General features: G+C 31.7%; 2 protein-coding genes across 3 annotated transcripts; both read left to right on the top strand.

The window, feature by feature from the left end:
- Positions 1–1,365: 1,365 nt before the first annotated feature.
- LOC111162618 (uncharacterized) lies at positions 1,366–2,104 on the top strand. Its single transcript, NM_001355664.1, has one exon. The coding sequence runs from the start codon at positions 1,577–1,579 to the stop codon at positions 1,718–1,720; it is 144 nt and encodes a 47-aa protein (NP_001342593.1). The 5' UTR covers positions 1,366–1,576; the 3' UTR covers positions 1,721–2,104.
- Positions 2,105–6,084: 3,980 nt separating this feature from the next.
- On the top strand, positions 6,085–13,776 carry LOC100816310 (protein DETOXIFICATION 19). 2 transcript variants are annotated; one of them, XM_006594695.4, is made up of 8 exons: positions 6,085–6,230; positions 10,313–10,630; positions 11,541–12,085; positions 12,381–12,467; positions 12,596–12,652; positions 12,754–12,992; positions 13,086–13,204; positions 13,314–13,776. In XM_006594695.4, the coding sequence occupies exons 2-8, from the start codon at positions 10,334–10,336 to the stop codon at positions 13,443–13,445; spliced, it is 1,476 nt and encodes a 491-aa protein (XP_006594758.1). In that variant the 5' UTR covers positions 6,085–6,230; positions 10,313–10,333; the 3' UTR covers positions 13,446–13,776. The 2 variants fall into 2 exon arrangements, with proteins under 2 accessions (XP_006594758.1, XP_040864319.1); XM_041008385.1 differs by lacking the exon at positions 6,085–6,230 and adding an exon at positions 7,660–7,712 and having other exon boundaries at positions 13,314–13,562.
- Positions 13,777–13,851: the final 75 nt, after the last annotated feature.

A 13,851-nucleotide genomic window follows, 5' to 3' on the forward strand; every position in this document is an offset into this window, starting at 1 on the left:
AATTACTAATTATTGATATATTTTTGAGATGTCGGTAACTCACTTTAAGTTCTGAACTAATCTAGAGGGAATTAGTAAGCTGTAATATGTATAGAGTGTTGATTTAGGAGTGGATGTGTCCCAAGTTGCAAGGTTGTGGAAGATGGATCCACTAGAGCAAATCCGATCCATTGGTGCTTCTGCTGTGGGATTCCTGGAAGAAAAATACTCTTAACTTTTAAGGCTCAGGTGGATGTTTGGTTTGCAGTTGAAAATGTTATGATGCCCATTTCAGTATAAATTCAATGGATAAAAACAAAATGAACACAAAAACAGTCCTGTGTGACAAAATTACTTTTGTCTCAAACGTAATTTTACAAGTGCAAACCAAACATGCTTTTTAAGTTATGTGAGTATTTAAGAAGGGTAACAACATGGAGGAGATAAATTTATGCTATTTACAAGAATTTTAGTAGTGATGGGCCACACACTACAACAAAAATGTTCAGTACCAAGGGTAGAAAATCTACTGTAATCGAAAAACGCACTGTAAGTCGAAATTTTTGACGGATTAAATGGTAAATTTTATCGACAACCTTAAAAGGCCGTTAGTAAATACTTTACCCAACAAAAAAAAACAACTAAAATTTCATATTTAGTAGCGGATAAATTTATATATTGTAACCGGTCTGTATTCTTGATAATCTTGTAATAATGAAAATTTTTGTGCTGAGATGGGATTCAATGAGTTAAAGTCATTAACTCAATTGCTTCTTACAATTCGTTTATAATCCTTATAATTCAATATAAATAACCACCCCATAACATGGAGTTATATGTGAAAAGGGTTAGAGGGAGATGTCTAAAATAATGGCAAGAACAGATTTTGTAAACATTTTTTTAAATGAAGAATGAAGACTGAAATACAACTTTTCTTCTTATAGGGAGTAAAATGAAAAGCTACATCGACTTCAAAAAAAGAAAAGAAAAGAAAAGCTACATCATCATGCTTAGCAATATTAGAATTATTAATTTAACCTTCTTATTGTGGTAGCAATGATCTTAGAATTGAAACTGAATTGAGCATAATGACAATAGGCGCCTAATGTTTCAAGTCTAAAACCACCCTTTTGAGATAAAATTATACCTAAAATGCATGCCAGCTTAGGAGGAGCTTATTTGGTGGACCAAAAAAAAACAAGAGATATGGGTGCACTCTTATTATTCCATTAGCTAGCATAGCATGGCCAAGTTGACCCACAAAGAAACATCAAATGTGACTAATAACCCCATTTTCAACATGGCTAGCCTAGCTCAACCACCTCACACTCTCTCACTCCCTCTAAAGCTGGCACTATTAATAAACATGCACTACATATTGAAAGTGACATAAGTGGAATCCAATGGACACTGCTGGCTAAAGAAATAGCAGTACAGAGCAAATCAAGGGAATTAAATAGCACAAATTATTGAACAAAGAAAGCTAGAAATTAAGAGGTCCCAAAAGCTGCACACATTGCCCTTCTTGTCCAGGAATTTGAGATCTAACATTAACAACAACTATCTAAGCACTAGCAAGCTAGTTAGCAAGGCAATAATGAAGTTCTTGTTCCAGTGCCCCTGCTGCTCTTGCTTTTGCTTCATGAAGCCAAAGCAAGGGAAGGCAAAGGTCAAGGAAGTCAAAGAAACCAAGGTGGAAGAAAAAAAGGTTGAAGAGAAGATTGAAGAAAAGAAAGATTGACCATGTAACTCCATTTCAAGCTCTCTTTGGTTATTATTAGTATTTTTTTTTTTTTTTTGCTTTTTTCTTCTCACCGATATTATATAAGCATGCACAACAAATTTGTGCTTCTTTGTTCCTATAATTACCACTGCCATGATGCATTCCTACTACTGTTAGTTTGAAAATGTACAATGCCTTTGCAAGTAACTTCTTAAAAATGGAAAATAAATTGTCATTTCAGCTCTTGCTTATTCATTTCCTTGTTGTCTATATAGTCTGTATATTCTTTCTATACATTTCGTGCCTCTGAACTCTGCTGCATAACTTGCAGTTTTTGTATACGCTATGTTATCTGTAGAGGGAAGTTTATTTCAATATCTGTGGATTATTTTTTGTTTCCGGGAAAATATATACAATAGTTTTAAGTTTATATTATTGTTCTTTGGTCGTGGCTTTATAAATAATTGTCTATATTTAGGTCTATGATTTTCTTTGGAGATTATGAAATTTCATTGAGTTGGATTTGGGACAAAGAATCACTTTCAAAAGGGCTATGCATCGGTATTGGAAATCTTATTAGATTTTTTTAATATTTTTGGATACTAGCTAATTTGTTATTACTTTTTAATTTAATTACATTTTTATTCTCTATTTTTTTTTAGTGCAATTGGTTCCCTGTTAATTTACTTTTACAAATTTGGACTAACCGTTTATTAATTTTTTTGTCAAATTGTTATGGGCATGATGATGACCTGACACATAAATATGACTTGTTACGTGATTTTTGTGCATTCTATGTCATTAAGATTTAACATTTTGTGAAGTGTTCTGTCTTTGATAAAAATTTAATAATATTTTTTTGTCTCCTTATTGTTGCTATCTCTTTGGACCCTATTTTTAATTGTGTAAATGTTGAGTATTTATAATAACTAAAATTAATTTATGAAAAACGTTAATATATTTATTTTATTTTAGAATTTATGTTTTTATATTTATATTATATCAATTTTATTTTTTAAGAGATAGTATCAATTTTATATGCCACTAATCTAGCATACCAACACGGAAATGCCATTCATTTCCAATCATAAAATAGGGTTTTTTTTAGAGGAATTATAAAATAGGTTAAGATATACTACTTAAAATAACTTAAGATTTTAAATTAATTCACGCATTTTGTTCAAATAATTAAACTAAACCCTTGATTTATATTACTTAGAATAACTCAAGATTTTAAAATCTTAACATTGAAATACACCAAACTTCACAGTCTCATATTAAAGATGCTGCGTTGGCATGACAGGAAAAGAAGGATTCCATCATTTTAAATTTTATAAAAAAAAGTGGGTTCCATACCATTTACTACCCTAAATTATTTTAACTGAAAAATGGATTTTTTTTCGAATGAATATTGATCGCGTCGTTTGACACATTTTTAGCTGAGAAGACAAGGAAAAAAAATAAAAAAGAAGTAAAAAATAATAAAGATTATACAATAGAATAAAAAGGATAATGATAGAAAAGTTTAAAAATTAAGAGGTAAAAAATTGGTAAGTAATTTTATTTGGTTGCCGTTGGTAGCTATATTGTGACACCCTCTACCCCATACATATATGTATTAATAATAAAAGAAATAAAAATTTAAATATTAATAAAAATTATTTAAAATATTTTTTTTAAATACAAGTCTTTTAAAAGGGTAAAAGACTCACATTCACCTTTCTAACATCATAATAAAACTTATCTAAATAAATAATAAATTCACTTTGACTCAAAATAAGGTCGTCCAAAATTTCATACAATTAATATAGAACTTATATCCTAATGTCACATCCTATCATAGTATTGTGTTCCCGTGTCCTCTAGCATGAGATTCTTCATAGTCATTCACCTATTTATCTGCTCTCACAAACATAAGGTTCGAGATCATCACATGATTCAAACACAAATAGTACACTGGAGTGAGTTATCACATTCCTAACTAATGAAGAGTAACGATACAACATGTAGGTATAAATATCATAAAAACAAAATAAAATTTACTTAAACATAACTCACATCATTTCACCACTTTGTCATCCAACATCACATCATCACACAACACATTTCATTCATTTTCAAAACATTTACGTAATCAAGGATCAAAACACAATGTCATCAAGTCAATCAATATTGATCAATACACAAGCGTTATGCAAGATATACACTAAGACTATCTTATATGCAATGTGGTACCATGTCAGTGAAAAACCACGTCGGGCGCCTAGGAGTACATGACAAGACAAACCACACACTAGCAAGTTAGGTCACTCTCACTAGATAAGATCATAGGGAGACCAGTCAGGATCACAATGTTTTGCGAGAATGTTCCAATCAGATGAGATCAACATAGGCTTAAAAGAGCACTCAAATCGGGTGACCCCCAAGGCCTACACTTTGAAGAGTCCGTCAGGACCTCTCCATCCCGATTCAAGTCCAACCCATAAAATATTTTAGCACACAGACTCTATCTATGAACTGTACAAAACACACGACTCCTTAATTGTTCTCAAATAGTTTATCTCGTCACCCTTAAAGGGTCTTAGCATTAACTCGTCGCCCTTAAAGAGACTTAGCATTAACTCGTCGCCCTTAAAGGGACTTATAATCGTGTGATTGTACAATTCATAGTTCACAACTCAATGCACACAACAGCTCAATCACATGCATACACAATTTATCACATACACTTAATCTCAATGGTATAATCTCAATTAACACGTTATAATACCTCATGAATCATACACACTTTACCTATGAACTATGCAATACACACAACTACACAATTGTTTTCAAAATCATTTTAACTCGTTGGGTTCCCACAGTGGATTCCATCACAATACTCGTCGCCCTTAAAGGGTCTTACAATTGTGTGATTTCACAGTTCATAGCTCAGAGCTCAATACACATCTATTTCACCATTAATCACAGATTCAAATTACCACATACTCAAATTTGAATCACCATTTCATAATCTCAATATAACAATTTATAAAACCCCTCAAATAATTTCGCACAATTATACCAAAATTAATTAATCAAAATCATAGATATAAAAAAAATAAAAACACCAAGATCACTCTATTTTATCATCCAATTTGCATCAGGAAATCAATAATGTATTTACAATGATAAAGGAAAAATTATAATTTAATAAACATTCAAAAATAAACCCAATTTAATTTTCTAAGGATCCCTAAACATGTTCATTCTAACCCCAATTGCGATAAACTCATCCCTTATCTCTAAGCGGGCTCACGTGTCTTCCGACAGCGATAGAGGCATCTCTAGTAAGTTCCTGAGATTCTTCAATTTTTTCCTCTGATTGCTCTGATAGGGTTCCCAAACGTCAGAGAGAAGAAGGGATTGAAGCCGACATTTTATAATGTCTTTGTGCGATTCTGTTTTCTCTCTCCGTGGTTATTATTTTTCAAATCCCAATGGTTAAGACGTGCGAAATTGAATCAAGAACCACATATTAAAATTTTACGACAATCCAACGACTAACTAATCCGAGATCATAGTTTTACTAAGATAGTTTTGGGTTTATGCGGGAAAAGAAAAGGCTATGATGCGAAGTGTATTTCTCTCAACTCCGACATGATTTTGAAATTCCCAACATTGAAAAGGCTCGAAATTGAGTTACAAACCTGGTGATTAAATTTCACGACGATCCAACGGTGAATGAGTCTGAGATCGTCATTTTTCTAAGACAGGTTTGGTGGTCTGCGGAAAAAAGAGAGAATTTTGAGAGAAAAGAGAAAAATGAAAATAAGGGAAAGAAGAGGCATGTTGATCTGAAAACTGACCTAAGATATTGCTATTTATATCTAGGGTACTCATAACTTATTATTTACTTTATTTATTTATTTTATATAAAAGAACTCTATTTTATTTCCTATCAAATGAATAAATCAAATATATATATATATATATATATATATATATATATATATATATATATTTAAAGCATTATTTTATTATAATTATTTTTTCTTTATTTATTTATTTTTACTAAAAAAACGTTTTTAATTTATTTAAAAAAATGAGATGTTACATATATTACTATAAAGGAATTTGTTTGGAATAAAGTCAATAAGATACACTAAACTGTCTCTCTTTGGTTCTGTTGTTTTGTTCCTTTTTTTTTTTCCGGATGATGAATCAGCAACCTTTGTCTTTTTATTTGTCAATAATTATATTGTATGAAGAAGAAGCAAATTAGCGTTTGCCATACTTTGTAGATGTGAACATATATATGATTGCGACGTTGAGAGCATGGATGCGTTCCTCGCTATGGTAAGCCTAAGCTTCCATTCCAAGACGTTAACGTCTCCTAAATTAAATCATGCTTCGATCATAATATTTTTTATTCCACAAATCGATCATAATTTCTATATATACACGCTTTTGAGTAAGCCATACATACGGGACAAGTGTTAATAATACCCTCTAATACTTCATGAGGCATTTTCGGACGAGGTAACAGGTATGTCTAACTTTCAAATCCATTCTCCATTTCTGCACTTGTTCATTTTTTTCTCTCTGTAATCTGTTCCATAAACTCATTTTGTTTGTTTTATTTCTGGGCTAATTGCCTATAATACTTGACACAACACTCTGAAAATTAAAATAAAATCCAAAGCACTAACTCCAACAAACTACCCCCTGCAAAAAGGCCCAAAAGAAGAGCCATGGAAATTCCCTGAAAAATCAGCAAAGATTAAACATAGTAACACTCTAACACTACAGATGAACATGATAGAAGAAACAAATACAATGCAAAAAGCAGAAGACTCGGACATTGTGAAAGCAATAAGGTTCCGAAATAACCGCTCAAATTCCACACAAAAAATTAAAAAACATATAAGTTATTGCGGGCCTATTTTGTCAGGGTATAAAAGAAAAGAAGCTGCATGTTCAAACACGTTTATTGCTAAATCGTTCAACATATTTGAAAAAGTCAATATAAGAATTTTAGTCCAAGCAAAGCGAAAATGTCAATAAATTATTCTAGATACGATCAAAGTTCCAAACCTTGCTCGACTCAGGAAGTAAATCATAGGTTGTGGGCATTGATAGGAATTGAGAAATAAGCTGACAAGAGGTTTACAAATAACGAATACAAGGAAATAAAATTATGCAGATTTTTTTATAAACATATTGACTTTAAATTGATTTCAAAAGATAAAGGATTCACATTCACTTTATGAAAACATAGTAGAAATTGTTTGAATAAAAACAACAAAGTTATCCCGGCTCAAAACAAGGCCGTCCATACTGAATGAATAATAAAAAAAATTAAAAAGAAACGTAACACAACTATATCGTTTACGGAAAATATATCATGCGAAGAAAATCCTATGCCCCAATGTCACACTTATCAGAGCATGTCTCTATCACAGACTAAGTCTCTCTGGCTCTAACATGGGATTCATCATATGATGGCTCACTGAACAAATGACAATCAACCCAAACACATACACACACCGGGAATGAGTTATCACATTTATATATAATAAAATGTTAGAGCATGTGAAACATGTAATACTTACAACTGAATTTATATAATTAACATTATTTCAACAAAATCACACATATTATGCATATTCATTCAAGTTCATCCACTCCAGAAAATAACATCAAACCACAATTATTAATCCAATGAAAGTCAAACACATGCGTTATGCAACAAATACTCTAGACTCAAGCCTACATGCAATGTGGTACCATTTTTCAGTGAAAAACCTCGTCGGGCGCCTAGGAGTACATGACAGGACATGTCTCACAATGGGCAAGTCAGGTCACTCTCACTAAGTGAAATCATAGGGAGACCAGTCAGGGTCACGCTGTTTTGCGAGAATGCTCTAACCATGTGGGATCGGCACAGACTTACAGGAGCACTCAAACCGGATGACCCCCAAGACCTACACTCCGAAGAGTCCGTCAGGGCCTCTCCCTCCTGATTCAGGTCCAACCCAAAAAAAAAAAACATTTGAACACGCAGACTCTACCTATAAATTATGCAATGCACACAACTACTCAATTGTTTTCAAAATCTCGATTGTATATATATATTTTTTTTAAAATATATATTTTAACTCAGTGCGCCTCAAGTGATTAACTCGTCGGGTTCCCACAGTGGATCCCATCACAACTCATCACGCATTAACTCGTTGCCCGTATTACAGTTGTGTGATTACATAATTCATGGCTCACAACTCAAAACATACAACATTTCAAGAGTCATGTAATTCACAATCCATTACGTATCAAATGATTATCACTTACACATCATCTCAATCACATTTTCATAATAAAATAATTTATCGCATCTCATGCACCCTACACATATTATTCAATAATAACATTTACTTGACATAACAAAATATAAATTAAATTAAAATATATTAATTCAACAAAATAAAATAAAATAAAAAATTTTACAACAATTAATTTATAAAGTAACAAAATAATCTCTATAAAACAATAATTTCTATAACAACCTTATTTTATTTATATAAAACTGAAAAGCAAGGACATGGACCACAAGCACGTATACAATGAATCAATTAAATTTGTTTGATATATTTCTTTTTCTTTGTAACTCACAAGCATATACTTACAGGGAACTTTCAGAATCTAGTATGAATATAAATACAAATAAAAGCAAGAACTACGTGTATCAGTATTGCCGGTGCTGCACTCATAATTATAATATTTTCAATGATCAATCATATTAAACATATATTATTGCACCTTGAAAAGAATGTATATTTTTTTTTTCAGCTACCATCCATTTATCAATTAAATATGCAGGATCATTAACGAATTAAACACATATATTACACCTTCAAGGAAAGCATCTAAGTATCAACATTTTTTTACAAATTCACTCCAAGAAAACCATTAACCTCATCAACGGACCCTAGGTTTATTGTTAAAATTAAACCATTCCACACAACTCAAATTGGAGCCCCACTTCCAGTTATATACATATGATTGCTATTATTATATAATTCCATTTTAAATCAAGCTTTGCAATGGGCAAACAATTCACATGAAACTAAAACTTGCAGCATATGTAAATAAATTAATCTTTGTACAAATGAATTTAAATCACAATGACAAACAAAAATTTAGGAAAAACAGAGTTTAAACTAAAAAGAAACAACCCAAAATAACCCAAAATTGATCTTTTAGGGATCCCTATACATGTTTATTCTAATCCCCAAACGTGAAGAAGAGAAAGAGACAGAAGTGTTTTGTAAAAGTTGTTATAGGTTAACATTTGATTTATATAGTGGAAATTTATGACCTAATTATATTATTTTATTTTATTTTTATTTATTTATTTATTTATTAACTTATTGCTGTATTATTTATTTATTAACCATTACGGCTGTTACATATACATCAATAAATCAAGAAATTATTATGTTCTCCAGCATTACACATAATTAAGTGTTATAATTTTTAAATTAAAAAATTAAATGTATCACATAAAAATTAGTTAAAACCATGAAAGGTAGAGGTTTAGGACTACAGAGACCCTAATCCCCCTACCTCAACACTTTCTTTATATATACAAGGACAAAAAAAGAAAATTAAATTTTAAAAAATTAATAGGAGCAATAATAAGAAAATATCTGTTGATTTGATAATTTTCTACCAGTAATAAATCTTATCTCTAATTTTATACATAACATTAACTGTAAATATTTTTGTGAAATTTATTATTTATTAAAAAATTATATTTAAATAATTGTGTAATTTTTTTTATCCCCTTTAATACATTTTCGAATCCTTTCCGGCAGGACTATCTAATATGATATTCTGGGCAACAACACATATTTCTATTTCAATCGGACCAGACAATGAAATTTCTAAGCAAAGAAACAATATTTCTATTTAAGACAGTGACAAAAAGCAGTTCCTATAAATGTTATCATGATTTCCTTATTTGTTTTGTATATTACGTTTTTTGGGTACATTTTATTATTTCCTAATCTAAATTTAGTAAATATTTTATTTTTTCATAAACACTTCAAAGACGATTTGGCTAGGATTTTTTTGTTTATATGAGAGAAAGAAACAAAAACCAAAACAAAATTAAACATGACGAAATTGAATCCCTAATGCATCCGCAAGGAGGGACGAACTCTAACTTGCAACGATGCTAGTCATAGTTGGACTAACACAATATTATTAATTATACCTCAAAATTACTTCATAATTAGACTAATGCAACTAGGATGTAGCATTGCATTTGCATAATTTACGATATATAATTATATAAAAACTGTCATGTGAGTTAAGTAACTCACCAGATCAATTTCTGATCCAGTGACATAATATCCTGACCAAATTGGTGATGAGTTTGAGTCTGATGACACTGACACGACAGATAAATGTTACAAGTTGCAGAGATATTTATCTGTCATGTCAGTTTTGTACAGCAGTCACGTTTAGCATATAGTTTTATATAATAATAAAGTTGTTTGGCTTATATTAATATCACCAAAAATTCAAAGTGCTTCCTTACACATATATATGGAAAACGTGGAGCAGATAAAAGAGGAGATAGAGAAGATGGTGGCAAGTTCTAGTTCAGAAGGAACAGGAGTACCCCTATTGAGAGCATCTGATAATAATGGAAGAGATCAAAACACAAGATCCCCCCAAGCTGAGGGATGGTGGAACAAAGTGTTGGACATGGAAGAGGCCAAGCACCAACTCTTGTTTTCACTGCCAATGATTCTTACCAACTTGTTCTATCACTTGATCATTTTGGTTTCTGTCATGCTTGTTGGTCACCTTGGTGAGCTTCAGCTTGCTGGTGCTACTCTTGCAAATTCATGGTTCAGTGTCACTGGCGTGGCAGTTATGGTAAATTCCTCTATCTTTTGCTCCCCTTTCTTATGATTTAAGATCAAAACATCATAAATGTTTATAATATAATAGCTTATTTTTCTATTATCAATTTAGGGTTTTTTTTAACAAAATTTGTGTTCTTATGGCCTCTTAATCTATGCCTAGTGGGATCGACAAAGCCTAGTGTATGACAAGCTTTTCAATATCAGTAGAGTAGTTGCTATGCTACCGGTCTCACAAATTGCAATAAATGTTTGAAAGCCTACATAACCAACTGCCATTAATGTTTTGTTTCATAACTCATTCAGTAGTATAAAATTGTCTTCACTATGTCTAGAATACCTCTCCCTCCCATTGTAATTTGGTGCAAGATAACCAAATTGGTCCGAAAATAATTATTATTTTAATTTTTCTTTATAACATTAACTATTTTTTTTTTACTTATATCCCTTATAATATTAATGGTGATCAACAAAATCTATAAATAAATTAATGATGATATAAAATTAATTTTATAAAATTATTACTTTTTTTTTTCTTGGTCTCGGTACAAAAAACCTACAACAATAATTATTTTGATATAATGGAGTGTAATTTTTACAGTAATGATTATACGTTTTTAAAACAGGAAAAAAGATGAGAATCTAAAATTGTGAGTGGAAACAACGTTAGAACATGAAAACAATATACTATGTAAGCCTGTAGGGGAGATTAACAGGGATACAATTTTCTGGCGAAATGTCAAATTATTGTTTCTAATCTTTATTTCTCTATACTTAAGTTCTGACATATAAATGGTAGTCCAAATTTAACATCATAACATTTTCTCAATGCTCATTGAAATGAATGCAACAAGACTAAATATTGTTACTAGATTAATTCACAGCATGGAAATTGCATCATAACATCCTTATTTTTGTCCTAGGTTGGTTTGAGTGGGGCACTGGAAACACTCTGCGGACAAGGATTTGGTGCAAAGGAATACCAAATGCTGGGAATTTACCTACAAGCCTCTTGCATCATATCTCTTATTTTTTCAATCATTATATCCATTATTTGGTTCTATACAGAACCCATCCTAGTGTTGCTTCATCAATCTCCCGACATTGCAAGAACAGCTGCACTTTATATGAAGTTTCTTATCCCGGGAGTGTTTGCTTATAGCTTCTTGCAAAACATCTTGAGGTTTCTCCAGACACAATCTGTAGTAATTCCATTGGTTGTACTCTCTGCTCTTCCAATGCTGGTTCATATTGGTGTTGCATATGGCTTGGTTCAGTGGTCAGGTCTGAGTTTTACAGGTGCACCAGTTGCTGCTTCTATTTCACTATGGATATCATTGCTATTATTGGCCTTGTATGTAATGTATGCTAAGAAGTTCAAGCAGACATGGAAAGGATTTTCAACGCATTCATTTCGTTACGTATTTACAAACATGAGACTAGCTCTGCCCTCTGCTGCAATGGTATGGTATGAATTACTAATAACCTTTCACTTAGCTAGCCCTTTTGATTGTTCATCTTGATTGGAAAAACAAGCCAACACAATAACAAACTCAATAATAGAGTAATAGACAGTGGAAATAAATTCTCCCAAATTTGCAAAAACCTAGGAGCACCAATAAATTATAGAGCGCAAAATAGAAATTAAGAAAAATCAGAGACACGATTTGTTTAAAGTGAAAAACACCTCAATACAAGGGTAAAAACCATGGTTCGTCCAGATTCATATATCATCTTATTACCTGATGTTTATGTTATGCAAGTTTGGAGTATTGGGCTTTTGAAGTTTTGGTTTTCTTAGCTGGACTAATGCCCGACTCACAGATAACCACTTCGTTGATTGCAATATGGTAAGGTTCTAAATTCTAATAGCTTTATATGTTCGAAAACAGATTCATATATTTTAATATTGTTAATTAAAATGAAAAAAAAAAGTTTCATATAATTTACTATTGTTAATCTTCAAAAAAATCTGCAGTATAAACACAGAATTCATTGCCTACATGATCACTTATGGTCTCAGTGCAGCTGCAAGGTTAGTTGATTGAACACATTCTCCTTTGCTTGCATTGTTGCATATCTTCTGAATCAACATTCTAGTACATGTGTTGAAAAGTTGAAATTTAACTTTAACAGCACAAGGGTATCCAATGAATTGGGAGCAGGCAACCCGGAACGAGCTAAACATGCGATGAGTGTCACACTGAAGCTCTCTCTCCTCCTTGGATTATGTTTTGTTTTGGCACTTGGATTTGGTCACAATATCTGGATTCAGTTTTTCAGCGACAGTTCTACAATTAAAAAGGAGTTTGCTTCAGTGACACCCTTGCTTGCCATTTCTATATTACTTGATGCCATCCAAGGTGTCTTGTCAGGTTTGAATTCCTCATTTGTCATTTCTTTTAAATTTTGAAACTATAACTTTAACTTAAAAATTCTCAAGGAGGAAATTGTGTTTAATACTGCAGGGGTGTCCAGAGGATGTGGCTGGCAGCACTTGGCTGCTTACATTAACCTTGCTACATTTTATCTTATTGGTTTGCCAATATCATGTTTCCTAGGATTTAAGACCAATTTGCAGTACAAGGTAAATAAAATATTTATTGCATAGTCTGGTTATGTTTGTTCTGATATCAATCTTTTTGCATTCAGTTGTTTTATTAATATGATTGTGTTGAATTTGCTTTATGATATAGGGTTTATGGATTGGTCTGATTTGTGGGTTACTTTGTCAAAGTGGGACTCTCTTCCTTTTCATAAGGCGTGCCAAATGGACTAAATTGGATCTCTCTAGGGACAATGATAAAGAACGGCCTCTTGTTGTTTAACTGAATGGAATTGGACTTATGGTAAAAAAAAAAGAAAAAGGTTTGCATTCTATTATGCAGAAGTTTATCAGATAGGGTGAACACTGAACATGATTTTGGTGAAGCGTTTCTTGCTTATATTCATTTTGAGAAAGTGCTCACACTTTTTTTTATATTTTATTTGGGAGTGTTGGTGAGTTGCAGAGAGTAAATCTTGGCATATAATGTAACAGTCTCACGGGAACACATCAAGAATAGATGGGGAGTAATGTATCCCACCGTGAAAAGAATACTATAAAAAAACTAGGAAACTACGTGTAATTGACAATGGAGAACCATATGATTGATGATAGATTATTTTCTCGCGTGAGAAGTGGGACTCTCGAATTTAAATTTAAATGAAGAAACTATTTTTTTAATTAAAAAT

The sequence above is a fragment of the Glycine max genome, chromosome 13, assembly GCF_000004515.6.
Source record: "Glycine max cultivar Williams 82 chromosome 13, Glycine_max_v4.0, whole genome shotgun sequence".
NCBI classification, from domain to species: Eukaryota; Viridiplantae; Streptophyta; class Magnoliopsida; order Fabales; family Fabaceae; genus Glycine; species Glycine max.